This window comes from Vombatus ursinus, unplaced genomic scaffold, assembly GCF_900497805.2.
Source record: "Vombatus ursinus unplaced genomic scaffold, bare-nosed wombat genome assembly UNPS02014176.1, whole genome shotgun sequence".
In the NCBI taxonomy this organism is placed as follows: Eukaryota; Metazoa; Chordata; class Mammalia; order Diprotodontia; family Vombatidae; genus Vombatus; species Vombatus ursinus.
Genome location: NW_020953954.1, coordinates 1,194,593 through 1,218,087, shown reverse-complemented (window position 1 = coordinate 1,218,087; position 23,495 = coordinate 1,194,593). Strand labels below are relative to the sequence as shown.

The following is a 23,495-nucleotide window of genomic DNA, read 5'->3' as shown; positions in this document are numbered from 1 at the left end:
CTGCAGCCTTTGGTTGTGTTTATCATTCAGCGAACCTCGTTGCTGGCACGCTGCCCATCTCCCCCTTCTCTGGCTCATCGCTGCCTGTGGGCTGGTCCTGGGCTCCGTTCTAGGGCCTCACAGCTTTTCTCTCCACGCTCTCATGTGGCAGTCAGCTTCCACGGGCTCATCGTCTCTATGCACATGACTCCCAGTGTATTGTACGTATACATACACGTGTTTATATAATTGTGTGTGTACATGTGTGTGCTATGCACAGCATAGCATGTGTTATGTTGACACATGTGTGTTGTTGCATACACCTATGTGTGCAGTGTACATATATAGACACATGCAAGTATGCACGTGTGTCAACCAAAACTTCTCTCCTGACTCCAGTCTTTCATCACCGACTGCCCTTGGACATCTCATTAGCATTTCAGCACGCACTTAACTTCGTACACTGGTGTTTGCATGCTCACTCCCTCAGTAGTTTCTTGAGAACGAGGCCTGTTTTGGCTTTGCTTGGGACCCCAGCACACAGCACACACCTGGCATGTCGTAGGTGCTTAATAAATGCATAATAATTGACTGGGCTACTTCAAGGCAGACCAGCTCATTTACAGGTGTCGATTTGGACCTTCTTTAGAAGTCCTCTCCTGGCTCTGCCCCCCACCCCACCCCCCAGCCTAGTCTGACTTTCCAAACTCACCGAAATGCCCCAGAAATCACATGGCTACAGAAACATCTCCACCGCCATTGGAGCCTTCCTTGGAGGGCTCAGGGCTCAGGCCCCAGCTCCCCCTACCCCAAGGGGTAGGAAAGGACAAGCCAGGGCAGGACAGACAGCTCGAGGGCACCCGGTGCCTCCCAGGCCATGAGACTGTCTAGACTCCGACAAGCTCCAGGTAAGAACAAGGCAGCGCAGGGCAGGAGGCTTCCCCCAATCTCAGGGCACTCTTCTTAGTGCCCTGGTAGGCACTGAGCCAGGGCTCCCTCCTCAAAAGCCAGCAATCCCCACTGACAGGGAGGAGCCTGCCAGGTCAGCCTGCTCTCTCACCTGCTCCTAGGCCTCCTCGTGTCTGTCCCCTCTGAGTGAGGCCTAGAGCCAGGCAGGCCCAGAGCCAGCCCAGGCTGAGGGACAGAGACCTTTCTTTGGGCTCCCGGGCACAGCTGGGCGCTGACAGAGGCCCCCCGGTGTCCAGGATGAAGGAGAGCGCTCGGTCTTTCCCTCTTCCCTGCCTCTGTCCTTGTCCCCCCCTCTCCCCTTCTCAAATGCTCTGTCCTCCGCACAGGCAGATTTGAGGCTCTGATATTGCATTCATACCTGCCCAGGGCCTGTATTGTCAGAGCGGCAAAGGGCCAGGGGTGGAACAGCCAGTGACTGACCACAGCTGAGGGCATTTGTCACTGCATCGCCCTGTGCCAAGCCCTGGCTGTCCTCCCCTGCAGGGGCAAGTGCACCAACGTCCCCTCCTGTCCCTTCTCTTCCCTCCACCCTGGCATCCCTACTTCGAATGTGGCCAAATCGCTCTCTTCTGTACCCCCCCCCCACTCAAAGGTTGGTTCCCTTTGCTTACTGAGGAAAGTGCCAATCTCTCTGCCCAGCACCGAAGGCCTTCCCGAGGCGAGTGCCACGTTGCCTTTCCAGATCCAGCTCCTACTAACTCCCCCCCCCACACGTCCCTCCTGCCAGCCAAGCTGGTTCAGGCTCTGACCCCCATGCCAGCCCTGGGCTTTCAGGCAGTCACTCAGCCTCTTGTTCTTAGGCTAGGCATGGAACCCCCTGCTGCTGCTGCCAAACCCCAACTCTCCCTGGAAAACCCAGCTGCACTGCCCCACCACCCAGGGAGGTGGCGGCCCAAGAGGAGGGCTTGCAGCATGGCAAAGGGCCAGGCGAGTTCTGCCCTTCTCAGCTTTCCTCCCTCTGCTCCTGGCTCTACCCTGTGGGGTCGCCTCCATAAGGAAGGCCTTCTCTGATGCTCCAGAGTCTTGGGCTTGCCCCTCATCTGTCTGCATTAGGTCATCCTCTCTTGGACTGTGAGCTGCCCAAGGGTGGGCCAGGCACAGGCCACGGACATAGCTGGTGCTTAATACGTGGGGCATGCACGATGGCAGGGGCAATGAGGGAATGGATGTCTGACGGATGCACCTTCTTCCCTGGACAGGCCTGGAGAACAACTACTTTGCCAACAAGCTGCACCAGAGAGAGAAGAGAGCCCTGACCCTGGGTGAGTGAATCCTGGCTCTGGGATCTCGGCCCAGACAACCCCGGAAGGGCTGGGCCGAGAGAAGCCACTGGGCCCAGGCTGGGCCTCTTCCCCAGCACAGGGGCCAGCCGGCCCTCAGACCCCCAGAGCCATCCAGTGCCCTCAGCCCCCAGAGGCCCAGAGGGCCCTGGCATCTGCCCAGAGGAGGCAGCAGTGGTGGAAGCCCGAGAGTGCTTAACCCCCACAGACCTGACTTGGCTTTTAAGGCCTCCTACTTTCAATCATGAAGAATTCATCAATGGGCCCAGCCTCAGGGCCCAGCATTGTCCTAGGCACTTCTAGGGGGGCAGAGATCCTGAGGAAGTTTGGATAGAACTGTGCAGCCCCCAGAGGTGGGGCCAAAGGCCCTGGGTTCAAATCCCAGCTCCCCCACTTCCTCCCTATGGGACCTTGGGCACATCCCTGCCTCTCTGTGGGCCTTAGTTTCCCCTGTTGCAGCTGCCCTGAACGGTCTCTGAAAGCTAGGTTCTGTGTGTCCACCAGGCCGTGGGCTCCACGAGGAGGAGGGGACAGTGTGCTGCCTCCTGGCCAGGACCTCCTGCCTGCCTTGAGGAGGTCTGGGCTTGCTGAGCTTCTCCCCAGAGCAGACCTCCTCACCAGGGCCCGGGTCACTCTGAGAGCTCCAGTCTCTCTGGTGATTTGAGGTTTCCTGAGCACATTCCTCACAGCAGACTTAGGCACGTCCTGGTCATGAGAGGAGTCATCGCCCCCTTTTAACAGAAAGGAATACTGAGGCTCAACAGGAGGGAGGGACTTGCCCCACGGCCAGGAAGCCACATCAGTGCCAGGACTGAGCTCTCCTGACTCAAGCTCAGGTGGACACTTTCTTCACAACATCCCCATTCCTAGTCTCCCTAGAGTAAGGGCTAGGATGATGTTGGCCCCACCTATCCAGAGGCTTCTCTTAGCCCCTGGCCCAAAGCCCCTAGAGGCCAAGCACACTGACTCCTCTTCCTGGTTTCTTTATTCCTCCAGGCAGCAGGACAGTGTCTCAGACAACTACAGGTAAGGTCTCTTCAGTGGGACTTAAAAGCCTGTCCCAGCCACAAGGAAGGAGTGGCTTTGAGGGGAGGGCTCCTTCAGGGCCGAAGCCCAGGACTGCCACAGCTCAGGACCTGGAGGGCTCTAAGCCCCTGGCCTGGGGCCCAGGCCAGCTAGCTTCCCCAGGGTTTCAGCCCTGCCCTGTGAGATAGTGAAGACAGTCCCTTTGCAGGAGGCCTAACTCACCCGCGGGGCCCCAGCACATCTCCAGGCAGAAAGGCCTCAGGAGTCTACAAGGGGCCTAGAGAGGGGTCACAGTCCTTTGGGAGGCTGGATGCTGGGCACCCCTGAATCCCTCCCTGGGAAACCCTGCCAGAGGAAACTGAAAAGGGAAGAGGGGAGGCTAGGCTGTGGGGCCTTGGAGGGCGGAATGCTAGATGAGCATGCCCTCCACTGCTCTGAGCTGCTCCTTCTGCCACTAGGCCCTGGAGCTGCAGTGTCCTTGGCCATGGAGGAGAATAAGGACCCGCCTTCCCGTAAGTAAGAATGTGGCCCATGGGGTGCCCGGAAAAGAAGAGAAGGCACATCAGGACTGGGTGAAGGGGGCCTAAGCCAGCCCCCTCCCTGCACTCCTACTCCTCCAGTAGCCCCCCGACCCTGCCAGGCAGCCCAGGAGAACTGCCCATGTGCTTGTGGGACAGTTTTCACAGCCCTCCTGCCCCTGGGCCCAGCCCGCAATCTCTGGTGGGCCACCCCCTCTGGGGGTTGTACTGCCAGCCTCTGAGGCCACCATTCAAAGAAGGGCTCCAAGTCTAGGGCCTTCCCTGGCCGTAGAAAGGCCTTAGCCCAGTGCCTAGCGCCCAGGAGATGCTCCGTAACATTTCTTCTCCCCCCCTTCTGGGCCTCTACAAAATGAGGGAGCTGAGGCTGGCCCCATGCGGCTGCCTCCTGTTGCCCTGGGCCAGGACCCCAGCAGCCACAGAATAGCCCTGACGGGCAAGCAAAGTTAACGAATGGAAGGTCCTACGCTTGGGTTCAAGGCATTCCCTTGGCCAGTACAGAACGGAGGCGTATGGCAGGCTTGGCAGCAGCCCGCTCTCCCCAAAACGTGGACTTCTAGTGCTGGGACAGCGAGGAGTCAGCAGGGTGAGATGTGGCAGCTGAGGCATTGAACACTGTGTCTGAGCACATCAGGGGACGCTTAGCTTCCAGGATAGGGCAGGTGAGAGTCCTCTAAGGACCATGCTCTGTTCTGAGTGGCCCCCTGACTGCCTGGGACAGGCACCCAGGCCAATCAGGCTGGAGAAGAAAAGGCGGTGGGGGACCAAGGCCACCGTCTGCAAGTATTTGAAGGGTCATCACACAGGAAATCCAGGGGCACACTTGTTCTGGTGACTGCCAAGTCCCAGAGGACCCCCAGGAGGAGTTACAAGAAGGAACTCCCTGATCTGACTCATAATAGAAACTGACTCTTGGGAGGGACGGAGCTCTCTGTCACTGGACGTGTTCAAGGAGAGGCAAGGATTCCTGCACAGGCCTCTTAAGGACCCTCCCAACTCTGGGCTTCTCCCAGACCAAGGTCACCATTCACTGTGAGGGCCTCTCCCGCTCTCACCTCCCTTGCCTGGGGGCCAGATGACCTCTGACCCACTCTCCCTCCCCCCTAGCCCTGAACAAAGGCTGGTGCTCGACATGGGGTGGCGGACACTTCTCCACCTTCGACAAACACCTCTACGAGTTTTCTGGGACGTGCAACTACATCTTAGCCGCCGTCTGCAATGGCGCCTCCCCCGACTTTGACATCCAGCTGCGAAGGGGTCCAGACAAGAAAATGGCCAGGATCATCATTGAGGTGGGGCCCTCCGTCATCACTGTGGAGAACTCGATCATCTCCACTAAGGATGCTGGGTAAGCTCTGCTGCTGGCAGCCAGGTGGGCCGGGGCCAGCACCAAGGCTCCAGAGCTCTCAGCCAGGGGGTCCCCAGGGGACAGAGCTCACGTCCAGGATGCACAAGGCAAGGAGAAGGGCAGGATCCCCGGGGTGCGGGAGATGAGGTTTGGGCAGAGCAGGAGAGAACGCTGACTTCGGAGGGGTGGGGTGGGGCCAGAGGACAGCAGGCCTGCAGGCGTTGCTGGGGGCTCAGCCCCAATCCCGTGGCCCCTCAGTGCAGACGGGAATAAAGGGGAAAGACAGACTTTGAAGACCAAGGCTGGCAACAGGGAGTGGGCATCGCTCATGGAAAGTGCCTGGTCACAAGCCCTGACTCCCCCAACTCCTTTGCTGTGCGACCCTGGGCCCATCAGACACCTCCAGGCTCCAGACCTCAGTTTCCACTCGGCCCCTGCAGGCTGACATTCTGTTTGCCAAGATCACTCACTGGCTCATGATTAGGCAGCAGGGGCAGAGAGGCCAGGGGCCCGCCCTGTGGGAGGGGGGAGGGGCAGCCAGGCCGAGGGCTGAGGGCTACTCTCTTCCAGGGTGGTCAGCCTTCCCTACACCAGCAATGGGATCCAGATTATGCCTTTTGGGCAGAATGTGCGGCTGGTGGCAAAGCTCCTAGAGATGGAGCTGGTGGTGATGTGGAATAATGACGATTATCTCATGGTAAGGCCCGGCCTGGGACAGGGGGTCCAGGGGGTTCCTTGGAAAACTTCCAGGTAGGGGCTGCTCACTGCCAGGCTCTCCTTCCCTCTAGGTCATGGTTGAGGCCAAGTACATGAAAAAGACCTGCGGATTGTGTGGGAATTTTGACGGTGAAGAAAGCAATGAATTTCAAAGCAAAGGTGGTGAGGAATTGACTTGGCACTGAGCCCCCACCTGCCCCCCTCCCCTTCCTTCTTCCCCCTGTCATGGGCCCATGGGAGGTGAGGCCTCCAGCTCCCGAGGAGAACTGGCCCCAGGCAGGCCCCCAAGAGAGACCCTGGGCTCCTCCTGCCTGGAAAGTCTAGGCCACCGTCCAGCAAAGGGGAAGGGATCCTTGGAAAGGGTTCTAGCCAGGGTCTGGGCTCAGCTGATGGCCCTTTCCCTGGCCCCAGGTCTGGTCTTCCTGTCCAGCGCTGTCCCTGTCTCTCCTGTCACAGGAACGTGGCCCTAGCTCTCACCTGCTTTGCCGTCACCCCTTCTTTCTCCTGGGTCTCCCTGTCGCTGGGCTTGCCCTCTCTGACCCACCCTACTTATGGACACCGAAATCAGCTTCCTAAAGTCCAGCTGACCACATCCTCCCCAAGACTCATTGGTCACTTGCTGTGGTCTCAAGAATGAGACTCAAGCCCAGCCCTGACATTGCCCATTGCGGGCTCCCTTCCATCGCTCCCACCACAAACTAGGGAGCCAGACATGCCCTGCCCCCACCTCTCTGCTTGAGTGTTGATCTTCCCCCATGCCCGGGCTCGCTCCTCCTTCCCTCCTGCCTCTTAGGCCCCCAGCTCCTTCAAGCTCAGCTCCAGGGGCCCCTGGTTTCTGGAGCAGTTCAAATGACCAGTCTGTATTTACCTGTTACTCCTGTCCAGGAGAATGGAAGCTCCTTGAGGGCAGGGACTTGTTTCTCCTTTTGTTTTTGTGCTCCATAGTAAATGGTCATTGAGTTCAGTTGTCCCTGGGGAGGTGGGGCTTGGGTGCCCAAGCAGAGGGGCTGGCAGTGAGCTCCCGTGCCCAGTTGTGATGCCCTCTGCACCCTCCCTGCCAGGCAAATTTCTGGAACCGTATGAATATGTAGCCCTGCAGAAACTAGATGACCCCACAGAGATCTGTACCTATGAGGAGCTGCCCATGGCCAACAGGATGCCCAGGAATCACGTACGTGAGGAAGGCTTGGCACTGCTGCCCCGGGGGGGGGAAACACATGTGCCCATATACCCACTCACACATGCACGCACATATACTCACACATACACATTCACACACATTCACACTCATATACACACTCACACATACACATTCACACTCATACACACACTCACACACATATACTCACACATATACACTCATAAACACATATTCATACACATTCACACTCATATACTCACAGTCTCTCTCACACACACACACACACACACACACACACACACACACACTTTTCCCTGTGGTCAGGCCTTCTCTCACCCTGAGTGTCCCACCCCCTCCTAGCCGGCTCTTCCAGCACAGATCCCAAAGTCCTCAGGCACCGGCAGAAAGAGAGTTCAGAACTCTGGGCTAGGGGCCATGACCCCTTTACTCTGCCCTCAATAAAAAGAAGCCTTGGGCTGATCTCAGAGCAGGGGCTGAGTTGGAGGGAGGCCCTGTAAAGCCACTGGTCACTCAGTTCCATGCCTTCGCCCCGTAGAAGAGCCTGCAGTCAGAGAGGTGTGGGACCACCCAGACCAACAATAGGGGAGTTATCTGAAAAAGATCTGAGAGCTGGCGTGAGTGGGCTGTGATCTGCCCTGGCATCCCCTGAAGTCCAGACAGCTCATTCAGTCACAGACTGAGAGGGTCTAAGACGGAGGGGAGGGTGTGAGAGGCTTCTCATCTCTGCCCTGGACAGAGCGTTTCTAGAGGATGGGGTTCACCTCTGGGCACCAGACACGGTTTAGGGAAGACATGAGCTGGGAATGTCCACAGAACAACTGGGCCAGCGAATGTCCTGGGATCCGTGTCATAGGAGACAAGGGAAGGCTTAGGGAATGAGAGCTGTCTGCAGCACTGGAGCGTCTGTCTCCTGGAGAAGAGAGAAGTCTTACCCTGCTTGGCCCCCGGAACAGAAGCAGATGCCAGGGAGGGGAGTAAGGGAAAGGAAAGACAATTTGAGGGAACACACCAAGATCACAGAGGCACGGATCCAGTCAGCTCCCGGGGAGAAGCTGGGTTACCTCGGGCAGAGTGAGTTCCCGGTCACTGGGGGTCTCCAAGCACAGGCCAGCTGTTCACTGGTTGGCTATGGCAGAGGGATTGTTGTTGGCGCTGGCCTACCGGCCTCTGCGGCCCCTTTGGTGACTTTGTGCCTTCCTCCAGACTGCCCCCACTGTAACGCTCCTAAGGTGCCCTGACAGATTCTCCCCCACATCCCCACTGCCTCAATGCCCCAAGGCAGGCTTCTGCCCAGAGGTCTACCCCTGTCCTGAGTGCTGAAGCACTCCAACCTACTCCAACCCTTGGACTTTTTCTGTTTGCTCACCTGTGGAATGGGAGTGTAGGCCTGGGGCTAGCCTGGAGCCTCCCTAGCTCCCACGGCCCCCAGTCAGATCCTAGGACCCTCAGAAAGCTGGGGCAACCTCTTGAGTGTGACCCCCGCCTCCCTCCCTGCACAGACCCAGCTCTGTCTCCAGCTGCTGAGCCAGGTGGGCCCCAACTGCAACGTGTCCAAGGAAGCCTTTGCTATCCGCTGCCAGCTGGACCTGGAGGCCTGTCAGGAGCCGGCCCAGCCCAACTGCAGCTGCCCTACGCTGTCCGAGTACTCTCGGCAATGCTCCATGAGTGGCCAGCCGGTCACCGAGTGGAGGAGGCCAAACTTCTGCCGTGAGTGCCTGGAGCGGGAGGAGCTGGGCCCCCCCCCCGGCCTGTTCAGTAGGCAGTGGCAGGAGCCCAGGGGCCCCAGAAATGTGCTCCCCACCCTGGTCACTGCCTGGGGGTCTTGGTGGTGGGCAGCCAGGAGGTCAGGGGTCAAAGTCTGAGCCAGGCAGGAAGGGTAAGAAGGCTCAGTCACATGGCCTCTATGGTCACTTCCCTGGGACTGTTTCCTCTCCTGAGAACAACCATGATTGCTCCTCCAAGGAGAGTACTTGGCAGACAGATGAGGAAGAGGGAAGATCACTGAGCTTGGAGTGGGACGACCAGGGCTCCAGTCCCGGCTGACTCTTAGGATTTGTGGGACCTTGGGGGCCTCTGCAGAACCTAGGACTCCATGCACAGCCCCCAGACAAAGCCTGATGAGAAAACCCTCAGGTGCTAGGGACTCCCCTTGGTTAGGGGCTCCTGGGCCCTGCCCCAGGTCTCCTCCCTGGGAATCCTTTACTGGTCTAGAGTTGCGGGGGGGGGAAGGGGCAGGGGCTGGGGCCTACAGTGCAGTCAGGACTCAGATCTGCCCCTCAGGGAGCTTACAATCCAGTGCTGAGAAGGCATAAAGCTAGGTGACTCAAGGCAGAAAGGGAGACAGGAGAAGGGACCTGGCATGTCTTCTGGCCCCTCTCCTCACTGCTGATTTCTCCCGGGCATGTGGTCACAGCGCTAGGGGAGTGTCCTGGCAACCAGGTCTACAAGGAGTGTGGGATGCCCTGCATAAAGACATGCTCCAACCCAGCATATAGCTGCCCCAGCCTCTGCACCTTTGGCTGCTTCTGTCCCGAAGGTAAACTGAGGCCCGGAGCCCCTGAGGGAAACATCAGAGGGGCTGGTGGGAAGAAACTGGAGAAGATGGCCAGTAGGTGTCCCCTCACATCATCCTGCTATGGAGAGGGGGCCCTGCCTCCCAGCCCCCACCAAAGCACCCTCTTCCAGCCCCAGCAGGGCTCTCCTTGACTTCCTAAGGGAGCCCTAGCCATCTCTGAGGAGCCAAGTTTTCTTTCGGCTCTAAAATTCATAGACCCTTCCTGTCACAACAGGCATGGTGCTCGATGACATCTCCAAGAACCAAAGCTGTGTCCCCATTGAGCGGTGTCCTTGCACATTTAACAGAGCCATCTATGCCCCTGGAGAAGTCATGAAAGCCTCCTGCAGGACCTGGTGGGTCCCTGGGCGGGGGGGGGGGGGCAGAGAGATCTGACCCAGGAGGTTCAGAGGTGGCCATGGGGCACAGCGGCAGGGGGCAGCTTGTAACAGCGCAGAAGCCCTCCCCCTGGAGCTCTCTAAGCAGATGCTGGAGGTTCTGGGTCAGGTCCGGGCTGGACTGGAGGCTGCTGAGGACCCTTCTAGCCCCAGGAGTCTGGGAATCACCCAGACAGCCCCAGATCCCACCCCCAAAAGTCTGGCTCTGCAGATGGAACCTCCCAGGACCAGAGAATGATCAAGGACTCTATGCCTTGGTGGGATACAAGTGAGCAGGCTGTCCTCACTCCTGGGGTGACCTGGCTCAGGACTAGTCTAGAAAGTCAGGAATGGGAAGCCCTGCTCTCGTGAACACACGTGCATGCTTCAGCCTCACCCCTACAGCCCGGGCGAGGCACACTGCAGAGTTCCTGGACTCCGGGGACTCCTCAGATCAGCCAGAGCCCAAGAGCCTAGCCTGGGTGAGATACAGCAGGCCCCCCTCACCAGACCTCTGTGCTTGACAGTCAGTGCACCTCGGGCCAGTGGGTCTGCACAGAGCTGCCATGTCCAGGCCGATGCTCCCTGGAGGGAGGGTCCTTCATCACCACTTTTGACTCCCGGCCATATCGCTTCCACGGGACCTGCACCTACATCCTAGTCAAGGTAGGAGCAGGGCCCCTCTGCCAGGAAGCCCTCAATCATCTGGCCACCACTCCTTGAGTCCCTCTCCCACATCTGGGCCAGGGTGGGAGGGTCACCAAGAAGGATGTCTGCTGCTGTGGAGAATCCCACTCCTGAGCGGGCAGAGAAGACAGCGACGGCCCTGCACCAGGTGAGGAGATGGGAGAAGTTTGCCTGGGGGCCCTAGGCCTCCCCTGCACCTGCCCCGCCCCAGGAACTCCCAGCCCGACTTCCTCTAGCACCCAGCGCAGCCCTGCTCGCTCTCCAGCTCCTTCTTACTCAGGCAGACACGACCATCCCTGGGCCAGGAGAGCTTGGCTTTCTTCATAGGGAGCAAAAGAATCGTATGTGGATGGTGGCGCTTCAGGTAGTTGGGGGTGGATCCTTTTCTGAGCAGCCTTGGGAAATCCCATCTTGAGGATAGATGAGTTGGTCCCTGGGATCAGATTCCAAAGAGCAGAGACAACAGGATAAAGATTTCACCCTCCCCTCTCCCTGAAACTAGTCTGAGGCTGCCTGGAGGACCACCCAGCAAGACCCAGAGAGCTGCACCTGGAGCCCAATGACCCGGCTTCCAGCCTGGGGCCTTAACGTGAAACGAGAGTCAGACTAGCTGCTTGTGAGGCTCCTCCCAGCTCACAATCTCATCTTGTGTTCCTTATCAGCTTCCTGGGAAGCTGCCCTCACATGAATAAATGGCCTTGGACACGGGCCAACATTCCCCATGGGAGCTGGTGGAACAATCATACATGTTACCCCTGGGGCTGGGGCAGGGCCTCACCTCAGAGGAGTCAGAGAATAGGGGCCAGTGGCCATGAGGTCCCTCTTCTCTCCCACCCTCCCTCCTCCCCTTCCTCCTCTTCCTCTTCCTCCCCTTCCTCCTCCTCCTCATCCCATGTCTCCCCAATGCCTTCTGCCATCATGTCCCATGAAGACGTGCCCCTCCCCATTGCCAAGGCCCAGCCCTCCCCTGCCCAAGCGATTTCCTTCTGCCCCATCTCCTCCCGCAGACCACCTGCTCTGTCATCCCCATTCTCTCACTAATCTTCCGTCCCTTCCTGACTACTGACACAAACATACCTGTGTCCCTGATCCTTAAAGAGAAAAAACAATCACCATGAGCATCTACTCGATTCCTCATTCTTGCTCCCTGCACATGTCCAGTCAATTGCCAAATCTCATTGCTTCTGTCGCACACGCCTTCTTCCCTACCCTGGGGCAGACCCGCATCCCCTCCAGCCAGAATCACTGCACTAGCTGCTGGACAGTCTGCCTGCCTCAGTCTCTTCCCTCTCCAGTCCAGCCACCAAAGTACACGATGGACCGTGTCACCCCCTCCTCAGTAACCTCCATTGGCTCCCTTCTGCCCCAGGATCAAACATAAAAGACTCTGTTTAGCCTTCGAAGCCCTGCAGAACCTCCCTCACGCTCCATGCTCCCACCATGTTGGCCAACAGCACCCCATCCCCCACCTCTGGGGCTCTGCCCTGGTTGCCCTCCCTGCTTAGAGCTGCCCTCCCTTCCTCACCAGTCTCTTAGAATCCAGGCTCCCCTCCTCTGAGTCCTTTCCTGTTCCCCCAATCGCTCTGTGCCCTCCCTCCCCAAATGACCTTGTGTTCATCTTCTAGGCAAAATTATGGGAAAATGGTCTCATTCCCTACCTTCCCTAGTAGACTGTAAGCCCCCTGAGGGCAGGACTTGTTGAATTTTGGTCTTTGTACCCCCAGAGTGTAACGGGTGCCTTGCACATAGGAGGCATTTAAATGCTCATTGGTTGGTTGATGGATTGATTTCCAGCAACCACAAAATCCAGTCGGGTCCCAGAGCAGGGTCCCCCACCCTCCAGGGGAGAGTGTGTTAAGGCTGCAACAGGAAGCCGCTGCTCCCCCGATAGTCCGCTTCAGGCAGCTGAGAGCTCGGGGGCAGCTGCACTGGAAGACAGTGGACAGGACCAGACCCTGGCTTCCTCTTTACCTGACTGTCTCCTCATCAAAGCTGTCCTTTTCACCCCCCTCCCCTAGAGCACAAGCCTGCCCAACAATGGCACCCTCATGGCTGTGTACGACAAATCCGGCTACTCTCACTCAGAAACTTCACTCACGGCTGTTATCTACTCCACTGCCAAGGTAAGCTCAGGGCACGGGGCCAGAGCTGGCACTGTTGGGCGGTACTTAGAGATCTCTTCTGGGGAAGGCACAGGGACAAGAGCCAAAGCTTACGTTGGTTCTGAAGCAGGTGCCGGGGTGGGAGTAGAGGTGTCTCCAACAAATTGCCCCCACCCCAAGATCCACAATAGGAAACGTGGGCTGGTGCCAATCAACCCTAGCTTGGGTGTGCCACCCTTACTTAGGGCCAAGGAAGGATGGTTAGTGTGTGAAAGAGTAAGGGTATGTGTGTGTGTGTGTGTGAGAGAGAGAGAGAGAGAGACAGAGAGAGACAGAGACAGAAACAGAGACAATGAGACAGAGAGAGACAGAGACAGAGAGAGACACAATGTGACAGAGAAAGACAGAGAGACAAGACAGAGACAGAGAGACAAAGCAAGAGAGACAATGATAGAGACAGAGAGACAGAGACACATGCAGAGAAAGACAGAGAAAGGAAGAGAATGAGTGTGCAGGAGGGAGAAAGAGGGAGAGATGGACAAACAGAGACACAGAGAGAAAAAGACTGAAAATGCATTCTGAGGGCACAGAGAGCACACATGGACTGGGAGCAAACTCCCAATGATCCGAAAGCCACTGGGTGGTTGTGGCTAGAATTCTTAGCTTCACCCTCCCCTGGCCAGCCAGCTCCTCTTGGTCTGCTCTACCGTCATGCCCTCTCCATTGTATCTCCCCCTCCCCATCCCATCTCCCCCTCCCCCATCCCATCTCTCCTCCCCCATTCCATCTCCCCCTCTCCATCCCATCTCCCCTTCCCCATCCCATCTCCCCCTCCCCATCCCATCTCCCCCTCCACATTCCATCTCCCCCTCCCCCATCCCATCTCTCCTCTCCCATCCCATCTCCCCCTCCCCCATTCCATCTCCCCCTCCCCATCCCATCTCCCCCTCCCCATCCCATCTCCCCCTCCCCCCTTTCCCTGGACTCTGGCTCCCTCCCTCACCAGGACAAAATCATGATTTCTCAAGACGAGCTTCTCACAGATGATGGGGACATCAAGTGGCTGCCCTACCAAAGAGGTGATGATGAGCCCCTGGTGGGCACCAGCCCCCTGCCTAAAGTTCCCATGGGACCCCACAGCTGTCCCTGGCCAGCAGGCAGAGCTTGTGCAGGACAGCTCTGAACCCAATGCCCCCTCCCCAGTTGCAGGCACTTTCATGGTCCCTCATCAGTCCCCTAGTCTCTGCTAGGGAATTCAGAGCTGGGAAGGCCCTGGGACAAGCCTGCAGTCAAGCAAGGAGAATGATTCCCAGCGCTCTGGTCCCACTGCACAGCCTAGAGCCTTTCTCACTGGCCCCTAACTGGGGAGAAGGGAGGAGAAAGACCCCTACTGGGCCCTCAGGACTGTCAGGGAGAGTCAGCCTCCCAGACAGTGTTGAGGCACCTGGGGCTCGGCAGTTGCTACAGGTGACATCTTCCCCACCCTGCCCCCGGCACGGGGAGTCCCTTTGGAGTCCCCCAGTTCTACAGGGAGATGCTGCCTCTGGTGCATCTAGTCCCTGATTCACTGAGACTTCCCCTCCCATGCAGCCAAGCCAACTGAGGAGGGAGGGAATGCCGGGGGGAGGCCCCAGGAGACCCCAGGGCCAGGTCTGAGTTGGTTGCCTTGCAGGTAACATCACAATCTTCAGGCAGACCTCCACCCACCTCCAGATGTCCACCACCTTTGGGCTAGAGCTGGTGGTACAGCTGCGGCCCGTGTTTCAGGTTTATGTGAAAGTCGGCCTCCAGTTTAAGGGCAACACCCGAGGTGAGTGTCCCCTGCAGCCCCAATCACTGTACTCAGGCAGGAGACCAGCAGAGCTTCAGAGACCCTCTGGTCGATCCCCCTGGTCCATTACCTCAGTTTACCCAGATAGCCAAGGTCACCTAGCTGGTGAGCTTCAGAGGCAGGGTTGGAAACAGGGCTTTCCCACTGCCTGGCCTGGAGCCAGGGCCCCTGAGGGGCAATTGAGGGCCAGTGAGGGAAAGGGGCAGGGGGCAGGCTTGACTTTGAAGTCAAAAGAGGAATGGGCTGCCTGCTGCAGGAGATAATGAGCTCCCCATTTCTGAAGGGCTCTGACATCCCTGCCAGCACAGAGAGGCTATGGGATTGTTGCGTCTCCCCAGAGACTTCATCACCAGTAGCTAAGCCAGATCATCCAGAAGCGGGCCAGTCTGCCCCAGGAGAGCCAATGAAGCCCAGGTGGACCCCAGACCTGCCTAAGCAGAAGTCACAAAACCCAGATCTGGGAGGCAGGGCTGGCCTTCAAGGAGGGTAACAATGATGTCAAGGGGGCTTGAGATTGCTGAAGAAGGCCATTGAAAGGGTTAGCCTAGGAAAGAAAAGCCTGGGGCTGGAGGATGTTCACATCAAAGCTGTCTTGGAGAACTGACATCTGGGGAGAGGCTGGATGGGTTCTGCTTAGCCCTAGAGAACAGGACAAGGAGAGGCTCCATAAAGGAAAACAGTCAATTACAGCTATTCAAATGAAGTACCTACCTGGGCAGGTAGTGAGCTCCCCAATGGTGAGGTCAAACAGTGGGATGGCCACTTGGCAAGGCAGTTGCCCTGTCTTGGTCAGATCTGGGTCTGAGGTCCGTTATGGCTCCAGCTTCTGAGGCTGCCCACGTGACCTGGATCTCCAAGGCTTGGAGAGACGTGTGTAGAGAACAACTGAGTGTCCCAGCCGCCGTGCTTATCCTTGTTTCTAGGACTTTGTGGAAACTACAATGGAGATACAACAGATGACTTCCTGAGCAGCATGAATATCATTGAGGGCACAGCCTCCCTCTTTGTGGACTCTTGGAGGTCGGGAAACTGCCCCAGTGCCTTGGAGCGGGAGACGGACCCCTGCTCCATGAGCCAGCTGAACAGTGAGTGCCCCAGAGAGGCCCCTGGGCCCTGTAGCTGCACCCCTGGCACCTCCATGGGGCTGGCAAGCCAGGGCTGGTGCCCACTGTGGGCAGCCCCAGGGACCCAGGCCCTTCCTCCAGCCTCCACCCTCAGGCTTTCCCTGGGCAAGACCTCGGGGCCCAGGGAACCTCTGCCCTGGGTCAGTGCCTTTGGACTACCCAGCATCTGCCTCCTTCACCTCTGATTCCACTATCCCCTGGAGCTCCTCTCTTCCCTCAGAGCCCACTCCAGCTCACCCCCAGGCCAGCTCTGCCAGCAACCACCAGCTTCCCCATGGCACACCCAGTGGCCAGGCCCCAAGGCCAGCCTGAGACCAGAGGCCCAGCAAGGCCAGGTTGGGGGCTGACCCCATTTGGCCTTGGGTGCTCCCTGTGGCCCTTCTAGCATGAAGCCCCACCCACACCTGGAGCACATCTGGGGCAGCTTCCCCTCAGCACCCTTTGGAGCACAGAAGGTGGAGGGTGGGCACCTTGCCTCATTCATCATGCTGACCGTGGCCTTCCCTGTGCTTGCCCTCAGAGATGTGTGCAGAGACCCACTGCTCCATGCTGGTGAAGAAAGGGACAGTGTTTGAGGCTTGTCATGCAGTGGTCAACCCAACCCCCTTTTACAAGGTAGTGCCTCCCTCCCCTCACGCACACACATGCACATACATGCACACACAATACACATGTATGCACACACTGGCTGCACAAATATGCACACATGCACACAGGTACACGCTCAGCATGAGGCTTGACAGCTCACCCCTACTCTCCCACACAGTACATGGGCCTGTGAAGCAGGCAGAAATTATTATGACCATTTGACAAAGGAGAACGCTGAGGCTCAGGCAGGTCAAAGGCCTCTGCCCCTACTGCCCCTCCTGGATCACACCAACCACTCCCAGTGCCCTACCCCGATGCCCAAAATGCTGGGAATAAGCATCAATAGAGCTCCTACTATGTGCCAGGCACTGTCCTAAGCACTTTACAACAACCCTTTAAGGTAGGCATTATTATTGTTCCTACTTTGTGGATGAGAAAACTGAGGCAGACATGGGTTAAGTGACTTTCCCAGGGTCACACAATTGCTGTGTCTGAGGCTGGATTTGAACCCAGGTCTTCCTCAGGTCTCTGGGCACTGTGGCACTGGCCAGCTGCCTCAGTGGGACACCGGGAATCATTGCACATTCCAGAGATCCCAGGCAGCATGCCCCTTTACCAGTGTAGAGGACAGCCCTCCACTCCTTAGTGGGCAGTCTCTGAGGCCTCCTGTAGGCCAGCCTCCCTGCAGGCGACCAGGCCGTACTGTGGGTGAGCCCGTCAGTGGCTAGGCTGCTCGCAGGACCCAGCGGTGGAGCCTTGGGAAGCGCAGGCTCTCGTCCCCACGATGCCTGAGGCATGTAGCTCCCTTGTGGTGGCCAAACAGGGAAGGCCCATCAAGCAGGGGAGCAGAGGCGAGGGTCGGACGCCCCCGGGCTGGGCACAAGGAGAAGGCGATGGCCTGAGCCCGACTCGTCCAGACTGATGCTGAGGGAGGGAGCAGAACCCGAGAGCCCAGCAGGCGCATGCTCGCAGCCCGTACGGCTCCGCAGGGCTTCAGGACCCTGGCCAGCGCAAGGACCCGGCAGGGAGCCCCAGGAAGCGGGAGGCAGCTGCTGAGGGACAGACCGGCTTGGGTGTGGAGCTGCATGCGCACGTGTGTGTATATACACACGTATACACATATATGTGCACGTATGCATATATATTACGTGCGCCTTTCCTATACTCACATGTCTGGACACAGCCAATTTGGTTTGTTTGAGCCTACAGCTAGGCGGCGCCATAGGGCATAGAGCACCAGGCCTGGAGTCAGGAAGCCCTGGGTTCTAATCCAGCCTCAGACACTTTCTATCTGTGTGACTCTGGGCAAGTCACTTAACCCCGTTTGCCTCAGTTCCTCATCTGTACAATGAGCTGGAGAAGGAAATGGCAAACCCCACATCTTTGCCCAGGAAACCCCAAATAGAAGCAGCAAGAGTCAGGCATGACTGAACAGTAAAAACCAACACATATTCGTCACGAGGACTCCATTTTTCTTTTCTTCTTTTTCCAATGCGGTGGGAGTGGGAGGGGAGATGGGAGGGAATGAAAACAAAATGCTTGTTAATTGGGGCAGGGGGGAAATTACATTACAAAATGACTAAGACATGGAAAAGAAAAGCGAGGGACAGGAGAAGAAAGTCCAAGAGCCACCACCCTTAGATTGGGCTGGCATGGTTCTTGGCACTTTACTCCATGACCACATCTGTGTCCAACTGGGCAGGAGTTGGGGAGCCCAGATTGCCCCCTCCCAGGGGGTGTCTACACTGTCCCAGAAAGTGCCTGGAGTTGTGCAATGGTCCCTGTCGGCTGAGCCTTCCTCTCCTGGGGTCCCTATGGAAGCTGCTTCCCCTGCTGCCAACACCTTCGCCTTAACACTGACACCCCCCACACCCTCTGCCCCACCCTGACCCTGTGCTTCCAGAGATGCGTCTACCAGGCCTGCAACTACGAGGAGACCTTCGCCTACATCTGCTCAGCCCTGGGCTCCTATGCCCGCTTGTGTGCCTCCATGGGGCTCATCCTGACCGACTGGAGAAGCACTGTGGACAACTGCAGTATGTGTCCCCAGGGAGCCCCCTTGTCCTGGGGGGAGGGGCCCACCCTCAGCACCTCTGGTCGTGGGGGAGGTGTCCGTCTCCAGGCTACTCTTGGCCACCCCTTTAACATAACCCACCAGTGGCCCTGGGTGACTCTGTGACATTCTTGGGGAAGGGTCCACAAGTATTAATTCCCTCCTGGCCTATGCTCACAGCCATCTCCTGCACTGGGAACCAGACCTTCAGTTATGATAGCCAGGCCTGTGACCGCACCTGCCTGTCCCTTGCTGACCGCACCCTCGAATGCCACCCCAGTGACATCCCAGTGGATGGCTGTAACTGCCCAGAAGGCACCTACCTGGACCACAGAAGTGAATGTGTCCGCCAGTCCCAATGCCCCTGTTTCCTGGAAGACCGGAAATTCATTCTGGCTGACCAGTCCACCATCATCAGCGGAATTCCCTGGTGAGCTCCACAAACCTGTCTGAGGCTTGTTCTCTGAGCATCTGAGGCCCAAGGGAGGTGGGTTGCTCCCCATTTTATGGATGGGGAAACTGAGGCACAAGGTCAGTAAGTGATTCACCCACAGTCCCATCAGCACAAGGGGGCAGCTGGGCCTCCACTTGCTGGTCCAGGGCCAATCAAGCTAGAACTGAGACAATAGGGAGGTCACCTCTCACATGATCTTTCAGTCTGGCTGGGCTGTAAAGTTACTGACCTCAAGTTCAGAGGCAAGGGGATGGATGGAATCGAATCTGCATGCAGAGGGGTCAACAAAAGGTCTTGCAAAGAGGAAAGAAGCAGGACAGCCAAGGAGCCTGGGAAAAAGTTTCCCTGAGGAGGTGGCTCATGAGCTGTGAGCCTTGAAGAGATGGCGTGCCAACCTCAGGGCAGAGCAGAGAGAGAGCACAGAGGAGAGACAGGACCCAAGTCCAAAAGGGTGGGCTGGAATGAGATGTAAAGGAGGGAGCCACGGGACTTTACGAGCAGGGGAGTGACACAGTTGGACCTGAGTCAGAGCCTAAGTTAGGTCCTACACACACACTCACAGATATACACACAGATATACATAGACACACTCATACATAGACACATGGAAACACACATATACATACTCCTACACACAGACACACACAGACACACACACTCCTGTACACAGACACACACTCACAGACATGCACACGGATATATATAGACACACTCATACATAGACACACAGACACACACATACACACTCCTATACACAGACACACACACATACATACACACTCCTGTACCCAGACACACACTCACAGACATACACACAGATATACATAGACACACTCATACATAGACACATGCAAACACACATATACATACTCCTACACACAGACACACACAGACACACACACTCCCGTACACAGACACACACTCACAGACATGCACACAGATATACACAGACACACTCATACATAGGCACATGGAAACACACATATACAGACCCCTGTACACACACACACACACACACACTCCTATATACACACACTCACAGACATACACACAAATATACACAGACACACTCATACATGGACACACAGAAACACACATATACACACTCCTACACACAGACACACACATACATACATACTCCTGTTCACAGACACACACTCACAAACATACTCACAGATATACATAGACACACTCATACATAGACACATGCAAACACACATATACATACTCCTACACACAGACACACACAGACACACACACTCCCATACACAGACACACACTCACAGACATGCACACAGATATACACACACTCATACATAGGCACATGGAAACACACATATACACACCCCTGTACAAACACACACACACACACACACATACACACACACACTCCTGTACACAGACACACACTCACAGACATGCACACAGATATACACAGACACACTCATACATAGGCACACGGAAACACACATATACACACCCCTGTACACACACACACACACACACACATACACACACACACTCCTGTACACAGATACACACTCACAGACATGCACACAGATATACACAGACACACTCACACATAGACACACAGAAACACACATATACATACTCCTACACACAGACACACACACACACATACACATATACTCCTGCACACATACACACTCGTAGACATACACACAGATATACATAGACACACTCATACATATACACACAGAAACACACATATACACACTCTGATACACAGACACATTTGTACAAACATGCACACATACATACACACACACTCAGACACAGACACAAGCTCATACAGACATATAAACACAAACACACACACACACACGTTCTCCATGACCTCCACCCGCAGGCCACACTGCTCTCTTTGCTCTCCCCTCGTGAATCCCTAAGCCCCTCAGCTGCCCCAAGGCCTGCACACCTCCTCGGTTTTCTTCTCCAGTCCCCACTGCTGGCTTGTCTCCTCTCCCACCAGGACAGCGAGGAGCTATCTGTCCGTGGACAGGGGCTGGGTCTTGTTAGCCTGATAGCCAACATACGCCATACACTAGTCAGGCGCATTCTGTGCACCCCTGCTGTGTGCTGGGTGGCCAGCTCCTGGTCTCTGGAACTGACCACAGAGATGGGACTCAGGGAGCTGGACCAGAGACCTACAGAAATAAGAATGGGCATGGGGCCAGCACCAGGGAGAGTGGGGATGGTCAGAGGCAGGAGCCGGGCGGTTCTGTGTGTGAAGAGAATGCCAGACCTGTAGTCAAGAAGACCTGAATTCAAATCCTGCCTCAGACACTTACTACCTGGGTGACCCTGGGCAAGTCATTTATCACTGTCTGCCTTATTTTCCTCATCAGTAAAATGGGGCTAACAATAGCTCCCACCTCCCTGGGATGTTCTAAGGATCAGATGAGAGCATATTTGTAAAAAGTGCTTAGCACAGTGCAAATGATAACCACTGCATAGGTGTTTATCCCCTTCTCTTCCCCATCCATAAAAGGGGTTTGCAAACCTTAAAGCAGTAGAGAAATGTGGTCTCTAATGGGCGACAGTGCTTGCTTGAAAGGCAACAGTGACAGCAGCAGAAAGAAGACAGCACACCTCCTGAGCCTTCACTGCTGCCATCTACCTCCTCTCAGCCCCAGGGAAGAGGGACTGGGCACGATGGGCAGGACAGGGTAGCAGGAGCACTCCGGTCTTGGTGTCACCTCGGGCTCTGCACGACCTTGGACTGGTCCTTTCCCTTCTCTGGGCTGACTGCATGGCCCTATGCATCCAATCGGGGGTGGGCTCGACAGTCTCTTGGGGCCCTCCTCTTGGGCCACAGACCCCAAACCCCAGCATTGCGTCAGCCCTAGGCACACACAGGTGGCAGGGACGGGGAGCAGCAAGGCTGGAGTCCAGGGCCCTGGGTTTAAGTCCTGCTTCTGATGGGTGGGGAGCTGGGAGACTGGGCAAGTCAATGTCCCTCTGTGAGCCCCACTGTCCTCAGAAATGCTGTGGGGATAAAAAGGCTGGGGCCTGGCTGGCCAGCGTCCGTGAGACCTATCAGGGATAGAGGGGCTCTGCTGACCCTTTCCCTCCCCTCTGTCATAGCTACTGCATTAATGGAAGGCTCAGCTGTACAGGCAAACCTCCAGATCTCTCAGGTACGCAGGGAAGGGGCTGCAGGGGTGAGCACCCCACAGCTGGCAGTCTGGAGTGGGGGCAGTATCTGAGGAAACTCACCAGCTCTCCTTCTCCTTCTGCTCCCCTTCTTCCCCTCCTCCCCCTGCCTTCACCCTCTTCCCTCTCTTACCCTCCCTCCTCCTCCTCCCCTTTCCCCCTCCCCCTCCTCCTTCCCCTTCTCCTCCCCTCCTCCCTCTCCTTCTCCTCACCTCCTCCCCCTCCTCTTCCTCCTCCTCTTTTCTCCTGTCCCATATCCTTCCTTCTCTCCTTCATGTTCCCCCTCTTCCTCCTCCTCTTTCTCTCCTCTCCACCAGAGTCTTGTAAGGCCCCCAAGAAGTACCTGTCCTGTTCTCAGGCTTCAGACAGTAAATATGGAGCTGCTTGTGCTCCCACCTGCCAGATGTTAGCCACTGGAATTGATTGTGTAAGTTCTTTGCTGAGGGGAGAGGGCAGAAGTAGGGAGCCCCCCCACCACCTCTGGGGGAGGACATCCACCAGCTGTGAGGGGGGTGATTGACCTGGAGATATAGACCCCAAAGCAAAGCCACACCTTCCCCCAAGGAGCCCCCTATGCCCCCACTGGGCCTCAGGGATAGAGAAGGTTCTGGGGGACAGGGGCTACTATCAGCACCAGGCCTGGGGCAAGGTTAGAGAGTTGGGCTGCTCTGGGGGCAGGGAGACAGCCAGTTTGGGGGAGGCAGGGAGAGGCTTAAGAAAGCCGTGAGAAGCCAGGCAAGCACAACGGGGGGAGACAACTTGCCCAACGATCGGCAATGATTTAGCCCTGTAAGGGACCCTGGAGCCCATGGAGTCCAGCTGCCTCATTTTACTGAGGAGGGAAATGGGGCCCAGAGAAGGAGGAGCATCCTAGTTACACAGGCAATAAGAGCTAAGGCTGATATTCAAACTGGGGCCCTCCCTGCCTCCAGGGTCCTCTCCATTCCCCCTAAGTGTGCACTGCCTCTGCTGCCTGGGTTTGGATCAGAATGTGGCCTGGTACCCACCCTCACCTTTCATGGTCCCTCTCTTTGCCACCCCCTCGACCCCGGTTCCATCCTCTCCAGGTGCCCACCAAATGTGAGTCCGGCTGTGTCTGTGCTGGGGGACTGTACGAGAACCTGGATGGGGACTGTGTGCCAGCTGACGACTGCCCCTGTGAGTTTGGGGGCCTTTCTTACCACAGAGGAGCCCAAATCCAAACCGAATGCAAGACATGGTAAGGAAGCCCCCTTCCCCTGCTTTCCTGGCTGGGTCTGAGGTCCATGAGACATAGCAATGCTCAGGACAGGCGAGGTCAGAGGCCTCAGAAAGGCCAGGTCACCTTGACCATCTGCAGGAGGAGAAGCAGCACCCTCCAGGGTTTTGTATGTGTGTCTGTGTCTGTGTCTGTGTATGCATCTGTGGTGGGGGGTGGCTGTGTGTGTGTGTCCATATCTGTGTCTGTGTGCGTGTCTGTGTGTGTGTTTGGGGGGTGGTGGCTGTGTGTGTGTGTGTGTCCATATCTGTGTCTGTGTGTATCTGTGTGTGT

At 56.8% G+C, this 23,495-nt stretch overlaps 1 protein-coding gene across 1 annotated transcript in view; it reads left to right on the top strand.

Moving 5' to 3' along the window:
- The first annotated feature begins 4,243 nt into the window (after positions 1 to 4,243).
- The window catches only part of MUC6 (mucin 6, oligomeric mucus/gel-forming), a 38,437-nt gene continuing 19,185 nt past the window's right edge, over positions 4,244 to 23,495 (top strand). The window contains exons 1-19 of the mRNA XM_027860201.1: positions 4,244 to 4,376; positions 4,898 to 5,138; positions 5,709 to 5,835; positions 5,927 to 6,017; positions 6,917 to 7,026; positions 8,517 to 8,724; positions 9,431 to 9,553; positions 9,807 to 9,927; positions 10,476 to 10,614; positions 12,654 to 12,758; positions 13,744 to 13,816; positions 14,410 to 14,547; positions 15,492 to 15,653; positions 16,213 to 16,307; positions 18,184 to 18,316; positions 18,514 to 18,763; positions 21,896 to 21,948; positions 22,282 to 22,391; positions 23,032 to 23,183. Coding sequence (XP_027716002.1) covers positions 4,244 to 4,376; positions 4,898 to 5,138; positions 5,709 to 5,835; positions 5,927 to 6,017; positions 6,917 to 7,026; positions 8,517 to 8,724; positions 9,431 to 9,553; positions 9,807 to 9,927; positions 10,476 to 10,614; positions 12,654 to 12,758; positions 13,744 to 13,816; positions 14,410 to 14,547; positions 15,492 to 15,653; positions 16,213 to 16,307; positions 18,184 to 18,316; positions 18,514 to 18,763; positions 21,896 to 21,948; positions 22,282 to 22,391; positions 23,032 to 23,183 — 2,564 coding nt within the window. The remainder of the gene's footprint in view (positions 4,377 to 4,897; positions 5,139 to 5,708; positions 5,836 to 5,926; positions 6,018 to 6,916; positions 7,027 to 8,516; positions 8,725 to 9,430; positions 9,554 to 9,806; positions 9,928 to 10,475; positions 10,615 to 12,653; positions 12,759 to 13,743; positions 13,817 to 14,409; positions 14,548 to 15,491; positions 15,654 to 16,212; positions 16,308 to 18,183; positions 18,317 to 18,513; positions 18,764 to 21,895; positions 21,949 to 22,281; positions 22,392 to 23,031; positions 23,184 to 23,495) is intronic.